This window comes from Lupinus angustifolius, chromosome LG04, assembly GCF_001865875.1.
Source record: "Lupinus angustifolius cultivar Tanjil chromosome LG04, LupAngTanjil_v1.0, whole genome shotgun sequence".
Classification (NCBI taxonomy): domain Eukaryota; kingdom Viridiplantae; phylum Streptophyta; class Magnoliopsida; order Fabales; family Fabaceae; genus Lupinus; species Lupinus angustifolius.
In genome coordinates this window covers 11,083,469-11,107,305 of record NC_032012.1, presented here as the reverse complement: position 1 = coordinate 11,107,305, position 23,837 = coordinate 11,083,469, and the positions used below count along the sequence as shown (strand labels likewise).

Below are 23,837 nucleotides of genomic sequence, written 5' to 3'. Positions count from 1 at the left end.
ACCTTTGTCTCTATCTACACCTTGGTCTCAATCCAATATATGGACTTGTGGGGTTCTGGATCCAACATAATTATGGTCTCGACCATGTTCACGTCATGTTACATTCTCCTTCAACTCTTTTACTATATCCTCGCGCAGTGTCTTTTAAAGACCTTGTCCAATCAACATGCTTTCGCCCTCTTTAGCCATAACTTGGTGTATGGGTTAAGAGCTATCTACTAATTGACTCTCATACTAATTGTTGGTTAAATTGGAAGAGATCAATATGCAGCATTGGCCACAAGAAATCAAATAAAGTGCATAAAATAAATAGAAAAGAAGAAACAAGATAATTTGGTAACGGGGCTCGGCCAATTTGTGCCTACATCCTCAAGAGTATTGAGGGGCTAGTAAGATATTATTAGAGAAAAATGATTGGAAGCTCTACCACACTCATGGGCCCAAGTGCCTATGAGGTATTTCTATTTGGTGTTTCTATATGGTGCACATAATAACAATGGACCTGAATCAAATATATAACATTGATATTCTACTCTATATATATATATATATATATTAGCTTGGAGGGGTTCTAATTTTTCTTTTGTATTACAGTGGGTATCCCTCATGTTTTTTGAGTAAGGAACTAATCTCTTTTATGGTATATAACTGCCATTTCCAACAAGTAACGCTCACGGGAGTCAAACTCTTAACCTTTTGGTTACATTGGAAATCTAGCAAAACCTTATACTATTACTATTAGACCAATACCTTGCTAGTGGAGAAGTTCTAATTCATAACATATAAACATGATCTACTTTATGACAAAGCTAGGAGTAATAAGAGTTCCCAAACTTTTATGCAATAACTTGGACCAAAAAACATCGCCTTTATTCTCTAAAATGTAGAGAAGAACCCTAAAATATATTTATAGATATTTCCCAAATAATTTACTTTCATTTCTTCTCTAAAAATTAACTTATAGATAATTCTTAAATGATGTAAAGAAAAACACATTTTTAGGTAGGGATGAGCAGGACCCAACCCCACTTGTTAATTTGGTATGACCTGATTATGATTGGGCCCGAACAAAGTCGGGTCTCATCAGGTTCAAATTCAAAAATTAGATTCATTCAATATTTAGGGTTAGGTATGGACCAAACATGATTTGGCGTAACTCGTTCTATGGTCACTCACTCATCATGTTTATATGTGTCTCTATTCAATTGTGTATAGAATAATGACACTTTTTTTTTATCGAAAGTATCATTGATTCTCTAAATTTTTATCATATATATATTATTAATAATATATCTACATATATCGTTTTATATGTCAAATTACATATTCATAATAATAAGAAATATTGAGAAGACTATATAAAATGAGTATCAATTATATTTAATCGGGTCTAGGTTCGGATTTAAAAACTAAATCGATCGATATTATGGTCTTGTTGAAGGAACTGATTCAGAGGCTATATCTTTCATTATGTTATTGGGTGTATTTTCAACTCCACCGAGGAAGTTCCGGAGAATGATGGATTTCTGAGTACACATTTTCATTGGTTAAAGATCTAGGAATGATGGAGTAAAATCCTAAAAAAGTGAGTATCCATTATATTTAATTGGGTCTTGGTTCAGATTTAAAGACTGACTCGATCGATATTATGGTCAAGTTAATTTTGGGTCCAGGGTCTGACCCATGTTTAAAAAATAACCTAACCAACATTTAGGGTTGGGTAAGAGACAAACTTTAACCTGTCCCAACCCAGCCTATGCTCACCTCTAGTTTTAAGGAATCATAAAGGTGATGAAGTGATTAGGATAGAGAGTTTAAAGAATGAAGTAATAATGAGGTTGAGGTTCAAATCATAGTTATAAAAACCGTACCGTACCGGCCGGTTCAACCGGAAAACCGGTGAACCGGCCCCCTAACCGATACGGTACAGGTGTTAAATCGGCCAAATATCAAAACCGGTCAAAAAACGGTCAAAACCGGTCAAAAACGGTCAAAACCGGTCAAAAAACGGTCAAAAATGGTCAAAACTGGTGAACCGGCCGGTATTTTACTAAACCATTGGTTTATATACATATATATTTTTTTTTTTAAAACTTAAAAACTCATTACAAGGTGACTCATCTTTCCAACTCTTCTTCAACACTTCAATGCACATGTTTCCAAAGCATACTTAGATTACACATTTTGGTTCCTAACATTCGTGTGTAATCTCAGTGACATTTGTGTAATCTTGGAGTACTGTCTGAAGATAGGATTTGGTAGAAAAATATAATATTCATATAAGATAACTTTGACTCATTGATGTTAAATGTTAAAACTCTAAATTTATTTGTTTTATAGAGTGAGTTGTGAAGTTNTTATGTCATTTATTTATATTTTGTGGTTGTTAAGTGATACTTTTGTATTGATATATGTTTTTTAATTTAGATTTTGAATTTGTTAAAGACTTAAAGTTGTTTATTTATGTGAATTTTGAGTAGATTATAAATATGGATTATAAATTTGAGTATCTACCTATGTAGAACTTTTTGTTATAGGTTTATATATATATAAAATATAAGTAAGTATGTCCGGTTTAACCGGCATGCGGTTTAATTACTGAACCACTGGTTGAACCACTGTACCACTATACCAATACCCTGACCGGTTTGATAACCGGTACAGTTTTAACAATACTGGTTCAAATCACACTCACTTAGATAAAATTATTTTATAGAAACTTTTTTCAACAAACTAAATCAAACTTGATTTTTTGCTATAAAAAAGACTATTATACGGAGAAAATATCACCAGGAATCCACCTTTATCAAATGGACAACTAAATGGCTATAGATTCTAATTCTACTAATAGACCTAATGGATACAATCAGCCAAGTAATAAAGAATATCTTTTTTTTTGTTTCCAAAGCATAAATGATAATTACAAAAACCAACAATAGAATAATATATATGCACCATTTGTCAGTATAAAAATTTATATATAGTTTGTACATTATTCATCATTATTTATTTTAATTTTTTTTAATAGTTAATAATAATTAAATATGAATAGTAAATGATACAATAATAATATATAAAATTCATACCGTATTAGTACATATATTTTTTCCCAACCAACATCAACTCTTGGTATCTTACATAGATATTTTTGAGCTTCCGCTTTCAATTTCCCTTACCACTAGTGTTGGCATATGAATTAATGATCAAGTATAGTGAGGAGAATGTATGCTTAATATTATCTCCCTCAATTCTTTTCCGAGGTCAAAGTTGTATCTCATGTCTTTCACATAACTTTTACACAAAAGACAAACATAATTGAACAAGAATAGAAAAAAAAAACGAAGTAGATAAGTAGGTGTCACTATTTGTGTTTACCATAATTATGAAAATAATTGTATGAAAATGAGGGGGTATGGTCATAATTAAAACCATAATATTATGATCATAATTAAAATTATGATGAATAAGCATCCTTCTCCTTATTATTATTATTATTATTATTATTATTATTATTATTATTATTGGTACAATATAGTATGCAAATATTGAAGGCAAGAATGGTGGACTTTCTCTTTTTGAGTGATCGAAAGTAAATGAAATTAATCTATCAAAGCAAAGCACAATCAATTCAGCTCTGAGATACTTAATTAGATTGGCTTCTAATGTTTTTCTAACTGAATATTAGTTTACATATAGAAGCAAATTATTTTTACCTTACATGATGAGCAGAACCAATCATGAAATTTTTGTTGAGAAGTAGTGTTGGATTATCATAACTTTTTAAATGCCTAATTAATATATATATTTAATCCAATTCAGAAATCATATTTTACTAACACAACTTCTAAGTCACAATTTTTAACTATATTAGAAGGATTGTTAGACTAACACAACTTATGAATAGCTCACTTTAAGATATATATATCTATAATAAATAATGAATAATAGATCATTAACTTGTTATGTTGGAGCTTTTAAATTGTTGAATTGTCATTTTAGGAAAGAGTTTTATTCTCAACACCATTATACTTTAAGGGATTAGTCTCAAAACTGTATTGTTAAGCGGTTGTGATCTTCGATAGGATTAGGAGAGTCCAATACTAAAATATAAAATGTAAAAGTTATTTTTATTATTTAATTTTTTTTTATTTATAAATATTTTAAATTTTGCATCATTAAAATATTTTCACGGACAATATCTCCATTCAGTAATAGAGGTGATTTTCTTTCATTGTTAAGTTAAGACACCAGATCAAAGAAAAAAGGAAAAATAAGTGCAAGATGATAATGTTTTTCATTGTAATATAGTAAGAAGAGCAATGTAATATAGATGAGAATTTAAGAATACATAATCCCTTTATATTTATTGAGAATTTAAGAACAACATAAAAAACACATATTGTGTGCTAGATGAGATACAATAATACAAACAAGACATACATATAACAATTGAAAATTGTAACCATATAAGTTGCTAGCTAAATGCGTGACTCAAGTGTGATGGAAAACATTCCTAGTAGATATAAAGTAATACAACGAGCTACGCATTCTGAAATAGATTAGTTCGATTTTATCGATAGGGTGGAAATACCCTTCGTTATATAAAAAAAGCAATTCAGGCAGCTAGTGTGAGATGATCAATTCAGGAGTGTTGCTCCTCAACAGTCAATTCCTCAATCATATTTCCATGGTTGATGAGTGGGTTATTGAAGACTTCGACCTCAGAACATTTATTTGGTAATATCATAGAACCAATGTCTTGGTCAATTGATGATGATATAGGCATAGGATATTTACGTGCTATAACAACAGAATTAATAACCTCATCCATTGGGTGGAACACAGAGAGGAACTCAAATCCTTTAAGGTCACAAGGTTCAACCACCGGGTAGAGGAAAGCACGAGCGCCATGAGCACTCCTAAGCATCAAAATTGCACCCGGGGCCATGTACTTAGCCAAGTGATCGATTACACAATTCTTCGACTCTTTGTCCATCCCAACAAGTGCAGCCAAGTAAACAACCTCGTACTCTTCCAATTCATTTGAAACATCCAATATATCATTGGTGTGAAAAACCATGCGGTTCGACAAATCGGGGTCACGGATAACCAAATTTTGAGCATAGGAATTGGCTAGATGGTCGATGTCATAGTTGTGGAAAGTGGTGGAGAGTAAGTGATTTGATGCTAGTACAATTGAGGTAAGTGGAAGAGGACCTGAACCCACAAAAGCAATTTTGTTAGGGACATTAGTTATGTGTTGGCTAAGGATATTGAATTCAAGAAGACCAAGTTTGAGGTAATTGTTATAGTAAGGGAAAATATGAAGATGATCAAGAGGGTTATCATATGAGCCTAGAATTGTTGAATAGTGACTCTCTAAGTGACCTTCAGCTACACCACAAAGTCTTATAAGTTTGGACCTAATTTCTTGCACATTTTTGTTGAGTTTTGACACATCAATTGGACTAGGTGGCATGCATGTGAGGACAAGTTGAGTGAACAACATGTCCACATTTTTTGAGGGTTTGAGACTCTCTAGGTTTGAGATTTGTTCATAGAGCTCACACACTTTTTCAACTAATAATTGCTCTTCTTGGCAAAACATGTCGACACTATGTGCTTATTGCAAGGAAGAAGGTTGGAAAAGGAAATTGGATGCATACATATGCATGGCACAGGTCAATATTTATGCACGCTTGTGGGCTCCACTTTGGCATCTCTAATTTACACACTTTGGCTTTGGTGCACATATATGTATTGTATTGCAAAAATTATTTCTTGAAAAAATTATTGTATTATGAATGATATTGTATTATGTGATTATGGAAAAAATTATTGAATGAATATGTACTATATCAATGACATGAGATCTTCCATAACCTACGCTTATTTTTTTGTAAGTTTTTATTAAAGAATCTAAGTAATAATTATAATGGAAAACAAAACCTAGAACCATAAGGGGTTGTTTTCTCAATACAAACAATATAATACTCTAACTTATCCAACAACTATAAAATAAGACAAATTCAATTCCATATATAGTCCCACAAAATCAATCATCAACAAAACCCATTTATAGTACCAGAACAAAATCATATATTCTAAAAAATATTTGTCTCCAAATCCCAAATCAATCATATTCCACTGAATAATATAAATAAATTATTTTCTATTTTATGATTTTTATTAATTAGTTTGCACTTTTTAATTGAATTGTAATATAATAGGACACCAAATGTAAGGACAATTGATTTTTATTCTATAATAACAGTGTAAACTTAGTACCATTAAAACCAAAATATATTAACATGATAATGTCTTCTTTAATCTTGATTCAAAATATAAATTTTATCTCCTCCACAATATCCTCTACATTAGCTTCCTTATTGTTATTGAAAATTATGGCATTTCTGTTTATTCAAATTATTTAAATTTCAGCTATCCATATAACAGATAAAACATTAGTGAAGTTTATGCCTTCTAATGTTGCAATAAGTAGGAGTTACCATAAGAACAAGGTATATTAATCTGAATAAAGGGGTATTAGCCCTTACAATAAATTTACATAACACCACCCTTCTCCAATGATTAAAATATATAAATCAATACATATACTTTATTTTAAAAAGATTAAACAATAATATAGCATCAAAAGATTCGTGGTGGGCCAGAACCATATCTCTGCATAACAAGATAGAGCATGATACACCAATCCAAATCATTGAGCAAAATTTATTATGCTTTCTACCTTGAACCAGCAAGTAGAAATGAGAAAATGACTGAACCATAGACATACGTGGCACCTACTCTTGCACATAACATGTTAAGATTGTATCTCAAAATCAATTAGTAATGAGAGGTGTATCTTTGACTCATAATTAAAGGGTATCTTTTGGTCCATGACAACCTGAAAGAAGTCAGACTCTGGCTCTGATATCATGTTAAGGTTTCATCTCAAAAGCAATTGGCAATGATAAAAATAACCCAATATATAAATCATTCCCACAATAATGAGATAAGCAATGTAAAACTTACTTTTCAACCCAACACCATCCAAAAAATTATGTTTCCAAATACCATGCGAAAAACAACTAATCCAGGAACAAATGCTCCACAATTTTAGCCTAGACATCACAGATAATACATTAACACCTCAAGTAAAAATTTATTTTACTTTTATACTCCTAATTATATGAGAAAAAATGTATATGCTAATAGTATAAGAGTTTTTTATATTGTGATTACATTACTTACCATTTATTTTCAATCATCATTGACTTTTCGAAAAATGATTCAAATAAATGATAGATGATGCACTGATTGTGTATATATCTTTACATTATCATTACATAAATATTACACTCTAGTTGTACTATTTAACATCAATATTTTCTTGTCTAGAACCCTCTATACCTAGAAATAATATTAGATCTTCACCTATTTGAGTTTAGTTAGCCAGATTTGTTTAAGGAAGGATTCAAGCTTAAGAACTTTGATAGGAGGAACATGTTACTAACTATTTTCCAAACACAAATTGGTTTATTACCATTTTATATCCCTAGTAAATATGGATTCAATCAAATTATTGTAAAATAATACACTTTTTAAGTGTCATTCTAAGTTTTTTACACAGATGTGCAAATATGGTAACTAACTACTTAATATAAATGAACAACTCCATCTTCATATTCCCTATCTCATTGAGTGACAAATGAAATCAAAGAAAGGAATGACTTATGATAAGTTAGGGTTGTATAGACCCACAGTGAAGATGATTCTTTGTTGGGAATTTAGAATTTTTATTTTTTTTATAAGCAAAAATGTATTAAAGAGAACGAGCAATGTCAACCCAAATACAAAAACTAATAAGCAAAAAACCAAAAGGTTTGGACCCATAATAGAAGAGAACCAAATCCAAAAACTAATCTGAATCAAATCCGGTTATAACTAACCTCATTTCCTATCTTAGCCCAAGCAAGATCACAATGGGAATGCATATGCATTGATACAATTACACCTAATGCTTAAGTATATAAATATAATATATATCAACAAGGCATCACAAAACTACACAAAGGAAAATAGAAACAATTTTGAAATGATGTCTATTATATTAATTCCATAAATCTAATGTCCATGTTAACTTAGGTTAAAGAATTTAAATATATTTTGAGACAATGTTATGAAAGATCAACGCAGATTAGAAAATCAGTGTCCTGGAGGCAGTAAAAGAAAATTAATAGATTAATAATTTTAATTTTTTATAACCCATATTTACTTCTAATCTTATCTTTTTCATGTGAATGCATATAGTAAAATCACTTTTTGATTTTAGGAAAGTGGGTCTACAAAAAAAGTAGGAATATCATACCCTAGGATTTATATAAAAATAAAAAAGGTGGTGGATTCTTGTATATATCACATAGCTTTTCCCTAGCTTTCGGTTGTACTATTCCAATTGTATTGATTTTTACATGAGAAAACGATTGCATAAGAGAAGGTGTTACAATCAATCAATAATAGTGATTCATGTTGGTTGGTTATGAATAAAAGTCAAACATGCCTTATATAGAACAACAAAAAGGGTCAAACATAATTGATCATTATCTATTGTTGAAAGAGAGTGTAAAATGTATACCCTGATAGTGTAAAGATTTATATACATGCACTTTATCATCCACCATTCATTTGGATTACCTTTTTCTAAAAAGTCAACAATAATAAAAAATCAATGATAATAATCCAATAACAATGTATAAAACTCATACACTATTAGTACATACATCTTTTTCGCTGGTTCAAAATGCAAATAAATGTGTGGAAACAAGGAGCCACGTATATATCCTCCCTAGGAATGATGCCCCAACTACTGTACATTGGTCGATGCGATAGTACATTAATATATTATGGTCCTAAAACTTGGTTGAGTGATTCCATTTTTGAATTGAATGTCCCAATGGAGAACCAACTAGGCAATCTCAAATGACCCTAATACCTAAGATTTTTATAAGAATTTAATATATGTATGGACTAACAATTTTTTAGAAAAAAATATATCCATCCACTAAGAATGGATTTTATATATTATCACTATATCATTCATCATTCTTATTTAATCATTATTAACCCTTAAAAAAGTAATATAAATGAACAATGAATAATATATTAATTATATATAAAATATTTATATTAACAATATATATAAATATTATATTCCTAATTTTTTACTATTACATATATTTTTCATTCCTTGCATATATTTGATAGTTGCCCTATATCATCAATATGTCAAGCGTGAACTGGCCTATAAAGTTCTTTCCTTTTTTACTATTAATTTTAAATCTTATTTATTCCTTGAAAATAAATTAAATGGAAAAAATGATAATTGTAATTTTACTTATATAAATATTGATATAATATTAAATTTATTGAATAAAAAAACTAACTTAATATGTCAAAAATCTGATAAAGTTGCAATACTACACACCATTGCACATGGATAAGAATATAAGGCATTGTTTATTTCCATATGGGTGGGACATGAGGCCCACAAGAAGTGAACAACTCTATAAGTTATTAACTATCTCTTGGAAACTGTGATCTTATATGATTTTTTTGTCATTGTTAATTTTTTTTGAGGAAAAAAAATGTATATACTAATAGTGTATGAGTTTGATATAATGTTATTATATAATATATTATTTATGTTTAATTATTATTGACTTTTAAAATAAATAATACAAATAAATAATGATAATGATGATATATTGATTGTTTACAAATTTTTATACTAATAATACATATATATCATAATCTATTTTTCATGCTTACTATTCAGCATCAAGCATCAACCACGTGGGCGCTAGCATCATTTGCACATATGAGAACCAATAAGACATTGGTCTAATAATATAAGGTTCAGCTAGATTCCTAAAATGACCAAAAGGTTAATGTTCAATTATTGTGAATAACATTTGTTGGAAGGGACAATCGTGTATTCCAAAAAAGTTTAGTTTTTTATCCATAGGGTGAGAAGTACCCTTAGTAGTACAAAAAATATATAATTGACAAATAAAATAGAGTAAAAGTATAAAAAAAAGGTAATATCAAATTTCTCCATTCTAAAGGTAACATTACAACATTTGTCTATCTTACTCTGAAACAATATTAATTAATCTAATTCAAGTAAGATGAAATACAATATCTAGCTAGGAATATATTCTAGCTAACACTTTGATGGATATCAATATTCTTATCGTTACTTTTCTAACTTTTTTCTTTGTTTCTCTTTCTCACGAGTTCCCTTTATATAATAAAGATGAAAAAACTTATTCATAAAGAGATTATAAATACTTAATATTTGTTATATTTCTATGATACATTAAAAATATTATATTTAACGTAACTTTTGAATTAGATCCGATTTCATATTCTTCAAGAGTGAGATGATGATTTTAAGATTTTAAAAATACTATCATTAAATATATTCTATACATTATCTAACAATGTAAAATAGTCATTATATGTCATCTATTAAGGAGGAATTCCTAAAGTATTTAAATATTGCTCTTCTTAATGGCTAAATATAAGTAGGATAGATAATAATTGGTGTCAAACCTCTAAAACTCATGTAATCAACTTCTAAGGTAGAAACTATTGTAGTTTTTCTTATCAATTGCAATAAAATCTTCTTAACTCGGCATTGTTGCATATATAAAGAAAGCACCATATCACAAGAGATAATCTAGTTCTACTTTTTCTTGGAAACATTCTTCAAAATACATTTCTTTTTTACTTGGTCAACAATTTAAAGTTATGTAAAAAAAGATGGAAGGTGTGCATCATACTTGTTAAACATTAGGTTGAAACAATAAAATATGCTAAATTTGTTTGAATCAAAGTAAGGAAACTTAGAAATTCAACTTTAAATATAAAAGAAAAGTAGAGAATGAAAGAGATGGCATACAATGAGTTAAACTCCTCTCCATTAATAGAGAGGTAATCCTTTCACTCATTTTTTGTCCAAATCGTTCTCGCTTTTGTAAAAGAATATGCAAACAAATCATATAAAAGTCATGTATGATTTCAAAATTTCATAAAAATAGATGTTAAGAACTTAAAGAAAGTAAGCAACTAAAAAATAGTATTGTATATAACAAAATATAAATTCTTAGGAAGAAACAAATTTAAAAACTGAAAAATGATTATATTACAATCAAGATTATGGTTAGGTATCACATTTGTATCTTTATTGTTAAACTCGTTCTCACCTCACAATTTACAAATTGAGATAAACCCATACCTTCAAATTATTTTTCCAATGAAAGTCGATTGAGTTCAATCATATACCACCTTGTGTATTATTGTCAGGTAGTTTTTGATGTACATTTTAAGGTTTGGTCTTCCGGTTTTTATGTTTTCAATATTGTGGCCCAACATAAATAAAATGTTATGAGATACAGTTTGTGGACAACATATATTTAGTTTTGACCTTATAATATTTGAAAAATCTCATAATACTTTTATTTTCATTTTCATTTTCCTTCGCACAAACCACCCATTTTCTCAAACAATTCCTATCTTATCAAATAAACATTGAAATCACATTTTTTCCTCCAGATGTAAATAAACATACATATATATATATGCATTATGTTGAAATATAGAAGCTTTTTAAAATTTTATGTATTATCGACTGTCCCCTGTTGGAATATGAATATGTGAATGAAATAAATTAAGGTATGAAAATAATATTTTGGGTTTTTAGTAAAAAATTGAGGTACAAAATTTAAAATGTGAGTCCTAAAAGCAAATCTAAAAAATAATATTTTTCTGGTATAAGGAATAGTATCCCTAATAAACTACTCTCTTTCACGGTGTATAGTTGTTTTGGTCGGACAATAATCATTTGTCCTGAATGGTATATCATTCTTTATCTCAAGCTAATTAGAATGTTAATTTTATTTTTAAATATTTTCTTTTATTCATGTGGTAATATATGATCCTTATCCATTTTTGTCTATATGAGAACCTAATGAAATCTTACCGAACTAACATTCGGGTAAATCTAAAAAATAATAATATAAAAAAAGGTTCTATAATAATGAATTCTAAGAGAAGGGCCTAGCTAGTCAGCCCAACAAAGCCCCCTACCGGCTGAGCCGGTCACCAGTCTCAGTCCCATCCAGATTTTGTTACAACAAACAAAAACACCCTATTTCCCAATTCTCTATGTGTCTTGGTTTTGGGGTTTGATTGAATCAAAATTAGGGTTTCGATCGATTTTGAAAGAAGACTAAAAAGGAGATGTTTTTGGTAGATTGGTTTTATGGGGTTTTAGCATCACTTGGTTTGTGGCAAAAGGAGGCTAAGATCTTATTCTTAGGCCTTGATAACGCTGGCAAAACCACTTTGCTTCATATGCTCAAAGATGAGGTTTTTTTTTTAAAATTTTCCCATTTTCGTTATTATTCCTCTTTTTTTTTTTGTATTTTTCTTTATTCTTCAACTGGGTCTGATTTCTACCCTTATTTACTTTTTTTTGTGCATAATTTTTGCATTTTTTCTATACTAGAAAAGTTATCTGGTTTCTTAGTGATGTTTTAGGTTTTCATTTTTCTAGCTTAATGGTTTATGTTTGGCTATGTTATTCTGGAAAAAAATTCTATAGATTAGTTGCTCATTAGGTCAATTACAGAAAATTGTTAATTTATAGATAATATCATTCTCAATTAATGTACAATTCTGATTAACTGCTATGATATGATGGGTCTAATGAACCTAATTTGAGTGCATGATATGATTGTTCCGGTGGAATAGTGTTATTGTAAGAGTTCCTTCATTATGGTGTATTGGTGTGATGTTTTTTTATTGTGAGAAATTGGTTTTGCAGAGGCTAGTGCAACACCAGCCAACACAGTATCCGACGTCGGAGGAGTTGAGTATCGGGAAGATCAAGTTTAAAGCTTTTGATCTTGGTGGTCACCAGATTGCTCGGAGAGTCTGGAAAGATTACTATGCCCAGGTCCCACTCTTTTTCCTATTGCCTATACTCTTTTGTGTACATATTTGCCTAATAAGGAGAAGGTATCTAAATCATGCATTTTATGAATTTAAAATACATGGTTAGTCGCCACTAGGCCTTCTAAAGATGGATTAAATCTTGTTATCTGAACTCCTAACGTATTGATTCCTCGGTAATTTGGTTTACATGGCTACACCTGCTAATATGTGTTGATGGTTTAGTGAGTCAGATATAAAAGGTGTACAAACTTGTAGGCTATGATGTTATTATATGACATGATTCAGCGGTACAACTATTCTTGAGGAATATATGATACAATATGTTTAGGATACATATAGAAATATGCATGAATAAAACATAATGAATATATAAGTGCAGTGTCAAAAAAGCAAACCAGGAAACACTTCTTAGACATTACTAAATAGTAAACACAACATAGAAATTGTTAATCATTGTGCATCTCAATGCTCTACGTGTCCCGTGCGGATTTTAACCAGCAACCAAGAAGTGTTCATTGGACTCTGCCTTATGCCCCCCCTTTGCTCTGTGTCTCATGCATTATCAAGTAACCAGGAAGTGCATGTGCATCTCCTTGCTTTGTTTGTCTTGTGTGGATTTTATCCAGCAATCCGGAAAGGAAATGATTGTGCGTCTCCTGAAAGAATGGGAAAGTTGTGCCGATTTAACCCAGCAAGCAAGAAGAGTCATGCTCATGCATCTAAGTTGCCAACATTTGCTGCTTTGTTGCATAGATGTAGGCAGAGAAGAGACATGCATCATATTCCAATATGTTAGAGGAAACTGGAGTAGATACAGTGAGAAAACTGAAGAGTTTGTATTAAGATGAAATTTCAAAGTCATATTGGAACCTCACAAGCCTCATCCTAAAATGTCCCGATCGTATTGGATTTACTATATCGCTGTAGTATCCAAGGATATTGGTATTGGATACTTATCCCATGTCAATGTGTGAAGAGAACGTGTGTCTTTGCTTCACTATGGTAATTTATAGTATTATGATTAAGTTGTTCTAAAAAGACTACAACTAAATTAAAAGAATTCATTGCTGATGGCACCTTTTCACTTTAGAGGGGTGCTAATAGTGTCTTATCAGACCCATGTGCTTTTGAAGCAATTTATGATTTGGTAACATGTTCGATATTCTAACTAAGAAATTTTTTCTAACTTTGATTATTCATTTTATGATCATAAGTTTCATCCTTCTTTGATGCAGGTAGATGCAGTGGTTTACTTGGTTGATGCTCATGACAAGGAGAGATTTGCCGAGTCAAAAAAAGAGCTGGATGCTCTCCTCTCTGATGAATCCTTGGCCAATGTCCCTTTCCTTATCCTCGGAAACAAAATAGATATTCCATATGCTGCCTCGGAAGAAGAGTTGCGATACCATTTGGGCCTGACCAACTTCACCACAGGGAAGGGTAAGGTGAATTTGGTAGACTCGAATGTTCGTCCGATGGAGGTATTCATGTGCAGTATTGTGAGGAAAATGGGTTATGGAGATGGTTTCAAATGGGTTTCTCAGTACATCAAGTAGTGTCTATTAGTAAGAGATGACTTGGTATCTCATTTCTAGAAGAAGTTTGTTTATATAGTTATGAATTTGTTGAGGTGTTGAAATTGCAGTATATTTCAATTTTTACTTTATAAAAGTTATATTTGTGAACCCATTCCCACTTTGCTTGTGATGATTAATTCATTATTGATTATTTTTAACATATTATACATCGTGTGAATGCAATATGATGAGATATTATGTGCATGCATGATGTTAACATGATAGCATGATTGTGTTGTAAAAAATTCCCATTAATTATTGATTATGAAAAGAGTTTTTTAAGAACTGAAATCCAACACACAGAATCAACAAAAAAAAGGGTGTATGGTATATTTATATGATTTTAGTATCCATTTCAAATGTACAAATAATTGTACCATGTTGATTATCTTTATATATTTGCTATGAGATAATCATTTAATAAATGCTTTAAACCTCAACTTATATCAAATATTTAAAGATTAGTATATAATCTTTACAACATTTACATAATTTCATGAAGTATAAAAAAATATTCATGATATATTTACATCTTTACACATTAATTACTGAGAATATTTCATGAATACTTTTGGATACTTCTTGTTATATTTCTATATCAATATTGATATTACTATTTTATTATGTTTGTAATGGATTATTCTAACTTTTTTAAAACATTATTTATATTTTCATTCAAAATTTGGCTTTGTGTTGATTTTATATTAGCTTTATGATTTTTGTCGTAACAGTAAATTATTACTTAATTACTATGAGGTTATAAGTTTCAAATTATGAATAATCTCTCTAGTTGCGAAATAAGTGTGGTACATCTACCAACCCAAAGTATTCATTCAGTGGGAGTCTCCTTTTTTATGCTTTATATGACCCACATTCTTATTTTATGATATCAGTGTTAAATTTTTATTTTTATTTTAGAGAATTAAAATGTTTTTTTATTGGATGTACTTCATATTATAATTTTCCTATTTATTATAATATCTAACTTAAAGTGAAATATATTAATTATAGTTATTTAGGATTATATGATTTTACTTTAGAAATAAAAAATATTAAGGAAAAATAGGAAAAATAAATAATGGTGGTAGTTATTTCAAGTTTTGGTTTTATATCTATACTCATATACTATTAATAAAGGGAAAACATAAAATAACCACCCATCATGGTGTAATTTGTGTTTTTCCTATTTTGCCCTCAATATCTTTTTATTTCTACCAAAACACCATATAATATTATTTTCTTATTTTATCCTTATTATCTTCCTATTTTAAAAGTGTATTTAAAAAATTGAATATTAGACCAATTGAATAAATTCAACCGTAAATTTAGCGCAAAAAATTATATTTGATTTTATAAAATACAAACTATACATTACAAACGATAGGAAAGCGGGTTGACAGACACGACAATGCATGTCAACACGCTAGTATAGTATAGAAGATATACTTATATTAGAGTAGAATTTTAAAGTACTTTAATTTTAAAATTTGTCATATCTCTTTTTCATATCCATTTATATCTCTATTCATGTTATATCCGTGCTTGCCTATCTTAAAGTAATAACTCATATGTTAAAATATGAAGCAAACCTTCCAAATTTTAAGCATCAAAGTGCCATATGAAAGTGGAAAGGGCTTGAATCTTGGAATAAAAGATATATATTATGAACTATATCTCAAATTCTATCTCAGACCATATTTTATGTATGTAATTACGGAACACTTTATATATATACTCCTCCATCTCATTTAACTGGCTTAAATCTTATGATTAATATCTCAATTTATTTCACTATCATTTTATAAGATATTTAATACTAATATATTTAAACACAAATGATAATATGAGAATATTAATCTTCTTTTTATTATTACTATAACAACCAAATTAATAATATTAATAATACGAATAACAATAAGTTGTAGTAATAAAAAGAAGGAATCACATGTAGAGGAAACATGTGGCTAGTGATTGTTTCAAGTAGGACCAATGAAGGATCATTATTCTAAACTAATATTTGGGTAGTTAAAGTCTCTTTAGTATTGATTAATGTGACATGTAGTATAAGTCCAAAGTGTTGAATAATATATGGATTTCAGAGAGCATAGTATGAAATTGCCATAATTTTGGGTTTTGAAGAAGCTGAAATTTAAATGCCATTCACATCTCACAAATTGGTTACTTTTGAATTTTTCAACAAGTAATTAGAAACTAACATATATCCTTAATAAAATCAATAGGTTACATTTTTATTAGTAAATTATTTTTCCCACCCCAAGTTATCGTTATTATCGGAGGATTCAGTACTATTTGGATATTATGGCACTGATCACGTAATGTTTTTTAATGATTATGATTTTAAATTATTTTTTAATTTATAATTTTTAAATTTCATAAAATTTATTTCTCCTCATATTTCACTACGGATTCTTCAACACGATGATTTGAAGTCTAAATAATTTTCAAAATATTATTACAATGATATTATGAAAAGTGAGTCTTATCCCCAAATATATATATCAATATATTATAAGTGTTTTTTTAAAAAGGATATTTTTGTATAGAAATAATAAAAAAGAATAGTCTCTTAAATACTGTAATTGTTATATTAATGAGATAAACATATTAAGATGTAAACATTATAGAAAGGAGAGAAGCATTTCAGTTTTCTACATAGCCAAGAAAGAAGAATAATAAGGGGTGGGTGGTAATAAGCATGTTTTTGCTTTACAAAGAATAGTAACACCTAGCCAACCAAAATTTCACAACAAATTCATACAAAATAAAAGTTTTGGGAGAATCTAAATTTTTTAAATTCTCTTAAAACTGTTACTAACTACCAAGAGAAGAGAGAGCCTGGAATCATTTATGAAGCTTCTAACCAAAAATGGTTTCTAATTTTACATAAATTGTTTTTATCAAATATGTTTGTGGAAAATATTTTTTCGAAATGTTTTTTTTAATTTTTCAAGCCATTATGAGTGTAGTATGTATGCACTATAAGTATAATATTATACATAGTCATTACATCATCCCTTGTTCATTTGAATTATTTTTTTTTCAAGAGTTCATGATCATTAAATATGAATATGGTGCATAATGCAGTGACAGTGTATAAAACTTATCATGTGGCTACATACATTTTTCCGCCTTTAAGTATACATAATTATTGGAACTTGTTTGAAAAATGATGGTTTTGAAGTGGTTTTAATGCACATTAATGAGACCATTAAATGAGGATCTCGGATGTGTGAAATGAATAAACTCCACAAGTCCCATATTGTTCGGAGGAGATAAGTTGAAAGACTTTATTTGTTAAGCCTTAAGTTACACCCCTGGGATGTGCCTTAAGGGATATAATAAGTTTTTTGAGTGGGTGAGGACTAATACAAACAAACCCTCTCCACACACACATGCGGCGCACACCACTTCCGTCACCATCCAACCCATCAACTCGGGTTGGGCTTGGGCTTGGGCTCAATATTATTTTTTAAATAAATACTATTTTACTTTATTTTTTGGGCTTTTCGGCTTGGACCGTGTGTTGACCAACACACGTGTGGCAAACGTGTGTGACCAAGTCCACACGACTAGACAATGGAGAGTGGGGGAGAAGATCTTAGTCAAAGAGATAGAGATCCGCGTGGTGAATTTTTCCAGAGTCGTCAGATCATGTAACTGTTTGGGATTTTGCCACCTTTTTGGATCATCGGATGAGGAACTCGTTGGAGGCCTCAGGCTATAAATAGAGGTCTCTTCCCTTCATAATTCTCGTCCAAAGTTAAAGGCGTTTCCTCTCATTTTCTTCTTTCTCCCCCATAATTTTTCGCCGACCCATTTTCGGCAACCTTCTTTCCTTTTCTTTCTATGACACTATAGAATTGGCATATGCAGTCAAATTGTGGGAATATCGAGAACTGAAATTGGTAGTCAATATTGTGGGAAAAGAATCGGCAGGGGTAGCCATATTGTGGGAATTCAAGAATTGACACTAGTAGTCATATTGTGGTTATATTCAAGAGCGATTCTTATAGTGCAGTAAGAAATTGTATAACAAAGAATTTGGTTATTTTATACTAGGATGACGTGATTAATAGTCTGCTTACACAATCTTAACAGTATCACGAAACATCTTAAAGAAAGCAACCTGATCATGACTCAGTCAATAAAGATTATTTAGTGTCATTTTCTTTACATGTATTAGTGTTATTTATGTGACCCCCTCCATTTATCACTTCACCTTTTTTGTGTGGCTATGATACAACCATAGTGTTTCTATTCTTATATTAATCATTTATCTGCAACATTATGTAGATGTAGGCAATGGCACAAAGATCTCAAGCCATGGAACAAAAGGGCTAAAGAAAAAACAAGAAAATAATGAAGAAACCACATGGTATGTTGTTAACACCATGTGAGGCTTGTTGTTGTTGACCATGTAGATGTAGATCATACAATTAGAACACATACCAATAAACAAAAAGTAGTGTTGATTCGCACTCATAGTCCACTCTCTACTCAACACAAACATCAAATTGTATAGAAGCCATGTGTCAAGTAAATCATTTTCTAACATACCCAAAATCTGTTTTTACATATAAATAAACTTTTTAACATGAATTCTACTACTAATGAGTGCCTAAAAATATTACCACCTAATGAGAAAACATGAATAGATTAAATACCATAAGATACTTACACTTTTCTTTCTAAGAAATTTAATGTAATTCTTTCCTTCACAAATCATGTAAGGGGTTAAACATGTAACAAATCAGAAACCAATTCATTCACCAAACTATCTACTATTTCCTGCTCAACCTCTAAACCCTCTTCAAAGGCTTCAGCGTCGAAGTCAAGCCATCGACCGCAACCAGTGCTCATGTCATTGTTGACAAGCTCATCCACCATTACTTCTTCTTCCATGTTAACAAAACCGAGCATCTGCCTGTACAATTCCTCGGCCAAAACGCTCTTCCTTTGAAATGATATCTCCCATCGAGGCCATTCTTTGCAGGTTCCAATAAAAGCTCGCCTGCATCTCAACTCTAGGCACTCACTCACAAAGTCAAATACAACCTTCCTTTCAAGCTTAGAGCACTCTTGACAGTTTTCTGCTCCATTGATTTGATTCTCCAACCGATCAAAGATGTTTGGCATTATGATTGTATTGATTTGACCGATGACATACTCTTCTGCTATAAACTCCGCATTGGTGAGTATATCATGTACATATTCAAGTCCCATGTACCTTGATCTTTTAAAATCTTCCAAATTTGTTATTTCACGTAGTTGTTTCACAGCCATATTTTCATCCCCCAATACAGAAGAGCTTTGCGCCGAACTGGCTTCCTTTTCAAGTGATACAGATTCATTTATATCAGAAAAATTAGATACTTCTTCGTCTTGCATGTAAGAATAAACTGTGCTGCCTGAAAAATTGAAGAAACTTACAGGCATTACTATTTTGTAGTTAAATGCATTTATATTGAGAAACTGCATCGAATTTCTAGCAACTTTTCTATGACCCAACATAGGGAATGATATCTAACAAGTTTGTACTACACAAGCACGGCATAATTGTCAGAGGATATACGACATTTTAGAAGAAAAAAAAATTAAATCATAAAATAAAACACCCTGAAATTATGCAAAATCAGCAAAGTTGTATGAATAATTCAGCAACAATAGCAAAGAAAGCACAATGCAGACCAGTTATGAGATTTTGCTTTTTCATCGAAACAATGATGTTCATCAGAAGTCAAAAGATAAAGATTAAACATTACCATATGCACTGTCTTCACTATCCATGTAGCTTTCACTGACAGAAGGACTTTCAAAAACTGTGACAGCTCTAGGATGCTGACAACTTCGATCATATCCGTTGTCACTGTTGCCACTACAGCTAGGATCTTCCATTGCTTTCTGCATAAATGATTGAACACTGACATGAGCATGGTCTCTTCTAATACCAGAGATTATTGAAAATATCAAATAAAAACAATTTGAATCTGCAAATTGTTTGTAGAACATATTAAACAAATCCCGGAAAAATAGGAACTAACACATTCTGCATATATTCCTTTTCCCAGCCTCAACCCTCCATCATATTATAATGGCCAATTGATGTTAGAAAGTTAGCATGATGATAAATTAATAATTAATACTTCGAATGAAAAGTATAATAGATGAAACTGATAAAAAAAATGAGACCTGAAATTGCGGATTCATGTGAAACGCTGGATCATCATTTGAATAATGCCAGTCATGCATGTTATCCAGTTTATCACTAAACAGGTAAGGGTGAAAGCTTCCACCTTGTTCCACGGACATGGGGCTTACAACACTGGGAACTTGGTCTTGCAAATAAGATCTCGAATCGGCAGAAGACTCCTCTGTGGCCAATGTACACTGAGGCAAATCCATTCTAGATGTCAATTCTTGAAGCTTTTTCTCCAATAAGTCACTTAAACTATCACCATTTATCATAGGTAACCCTGGAGGAGAAAATGATAATTTTTTGGGATAATGATTATCGTTATGCCCAAAAGAATCGACACCAGTTCCATTTCTACTTTCCACCACCTGCTCAGCAAAGGACAAGGACTCGGGCATGCTTCTCCTCAAGGGAGATGTAAATGTGAATGAAATCACATCATTGCTTTCATTCATGCTAAATGCATCCTCCTCGATAATTCCGTCAGTAGTAATGTTGCATTTTATGGACTTTCTTTCAAAATTATTTACAGCTTTATCCTGACCTCTTGCCTCAAGAACATCCCGGCTCATATACTTTTTATTTTTAGAAGTACTATCGAATGGTGGGATCTCCTTTTGGAAATTAGTTGCTCTAGTGCTTGACCTTTTAGGCTGAATCTTGGTATTTACAGCACCCTTGTTCTTTGTCTTCCTTATTCGAGTAGAGCTTTCTGAAGATGAAGTTTGAGTTGTAGGCTTGGTGAAATCTATTTTTGAAGTCGATTTACCTTTGTTGGTTAAACTATTCTGCTTTTGATTATTCTGCCCAAGCACATTGCTATCCCGGCTTCTGCCAGTTCTCTGCTGCATTCCTCGCTGTGCACTTGGTTTCTCGCTCCTGGAGAAGTGGGTTGACTTTATCTCGGCCAGTCCTTTCTGCTTCAAGTATTTCTTATTGCCATTTGCAGTCACTGTATCTCTGCTCTGAACATTGGTTTGGGACCGTATTGAATGCGGAACTGATTTTCCTTTACTTGCTAAGTTGCGACAACTAGTTTTTCCTGAATCTCTCGAACCATTTAAAGCTGGAGCATATTTATATAAATTACTGTTCCTCTCACCAGGCTTGCCATTTGCAAGGTTGGCAGTTCTCGGATACACGGACTTTTCAGGGATGGCTACAAATTGAGAAGCTTCCAATCTCTCCTTCAAATCAAGAATTCTCAAGGGAACAGATGAAGGTCCAACTGATGCCATTTTATTTCTCATATACGGCCGAGGGCTTGCGTCAATTATCTTGGAAGCGGCCTCCATAATGTGAGCAGCATTCTTTGGGGTCAGAAAACTGGGACTCTTGATAGGAGATAACAGCTTATTATGAGTAACAGGGATGGGTTTAGCAGAACTCGGAGGCAACATTTCAGTTTGGAATCTCTTTATTGGGCAGTTTCCAACTTTTTGTGCCTTTGATTCCATTGCATCGCAAGAAGACTTCACCTTAAGCAGCACGTTTCTATAGTCCACATGGCGAAAGTTATCCTTTGAATAAAGAGCATTCTCACGACAATGATAAGCACTATGGGCGTTAGAGCCATATAATGAAGTGGAGGAGTGCTCAGTGACTTCTGAAGTTGGCAACGAATCCAAACCCATGAGTCTCGCTACTAACCCAGGGGCCTTACTCCCATATCCTTCATCACTATTAACCGAGAGGGCACAGCTAAAATCAGAACTTACAATGTTACTTGAACTGGCTCCATTTTTATCTACCTTAATCTGAAACAATAGTCAAAATCAACCAAAAAATGTTTAAGAAAACACAACCTAAAAGTTACGGTAGCATTTGGCAGACACGTCAGAACAAGACAAGATACACCACATATGAAGTATCTTCTATGTTTGATGTATAACATAAACAGAACAAGACAAAAAATTGAATTGAAAAATAGAACACTCCAGTTCCACAGAGGAGTGGAACCAAAGAGAACATGTGAAAACATCTTATTTTGTTTTGTTCCATTGTGTTCTGTCTGTGCATCAAACACTGTCAAAAAAAGATTAAAAAAATAACAAGCAGAATACAAAAAGTGGAACAAATTCACACCCTATTGGTCTGCACCATTGGCATGCTCTCCAAATTTTCCTTCCCATGCTTTGAACCTTCTGCATTTAATGTAGAAATGAAGAATGTTCAGTAAATGAAACATGGCAAGAAAACAATGATAACAAACATGAACATAAAAAAGACAGAACATGAATATTAGTACCAGGTAAATTAGGATTATTCCAAAGCAACTTCTTTCTAGATTTGGAATTCCAATCAAACAAGCTGAAAAAACTTCCTTTGGAACATTCTTTCTGCATCTCCATCTTCCTTTTCTTATCACAATAACTATAAAGTAAACATTTTTTGACAATTAGGTTCTCTCAACTACAAAACCCAAATCTCAAAATTCCAAATCAACTAATTTTTCTGAATATACTAGCGAACTGAGACTAGTAAAATAAATTGAAATTAAACTTGAAATCTTACCTGGAATGAGAAACCGTTCAAAAAATCAGGACCCCATTGTGGGAATTTGAAGAGTCGTTCATCAAACACAATGCAATTATGAAAATCAACTTGTTGGTAGAAAATGATAAGAAAATTTGAAACTTTGCGCCATTTTCATGAAAATAACCGCAGACCCATTTTCCAAAGCTAACACTTTATTGTTAATTAATCGAAAAATCACATCTCAGATGAGTCAAAATTAAATATTGAATATTTTTTCGAAAATGCAAAAAAGATGCAACCCTTTGTTTACTAACTAAACCTTAAAATGGCAACTCTATAATTTCTTGATGAAACTAATGAGAGAATGGTAAGATCTGTGAGATGAGAGTGAGAGTACAAAGTTGAAAAGATGAGAAAGAAAGAAAAAACTACGATTGGGAATAGAGAAAGAGAGAGAAAGAGAGAGGGAGAGAGAAACAGAGGGTGTGTGTCACTTGTGTCTTGTGAGTGATTTGAGCTCAAATTGAAAATAATTAATTATA

The 23,837-nt window shown here is 31.2% G+C and overlaps 3 protein-coding genes across 3 annotated transcripts; 1 reads left to right on the top strand and 2 right to left on the bottom strand.

Annotated features, from left to right (window-relative positions):
* On the bottom strand, positions 4,344-5,662 carry LOC109345844 (nicotianamine synthase-like). The gene has a single exon (XM_019585075.1). It carries the CDS (start codon positions 5,606-5,608, stop codon positions 4,643-4,645), a length of 966 nt encoding a protein of 321 aa, XP_019440620.1. The 5' UTR covers positions 5,609-5,662; the 3' UTR covers positions 4,344-4,642.
* Positions 12,183-14,724, top strand: LOC109345842 (GTP-binding protein SAR1A-like). The gene is made up of 3 exons (XM_019585074.1): positions 12,183-12,438; positions 12,896-13,027; positions 14,262-14,724. The coding sequence occupies exons 1-3, from the start codon at positions 12,310-12,312 to the stop codon at positions 14,580-14,582; spliced, it is 582 nt and encodes a 193-aa protein (XP_019440619.1). The 5' UTR covers positions 12,183-12,309; the 3' UTR covers positions 14,583-14,724.
* LOC109345840 lies at positions 19,263-23,744 on the bottom strand. The gene is made up of 6 exons (XM_019585072.1): positions 23,332-23,744; positions 23,066-23,190; positions 22,903-22,961; positions 20,814-22,574; positions 20,387-20,525; positions 19,263-20,032 (listed from the first exon to the last, which is right to left on the bottom strand). Exons 2-6 carry the CDS (start codon positions 23,166-23,168, stop codon positions 19,359-19,361), a joined length of 2,736 nt encoding a protein of 911 aa, XP_019440617.1. The 5' UTR covers positions 23,169-23,190; positions 23,332-23,744; the 3' UTR covers positions 19,263-19,358.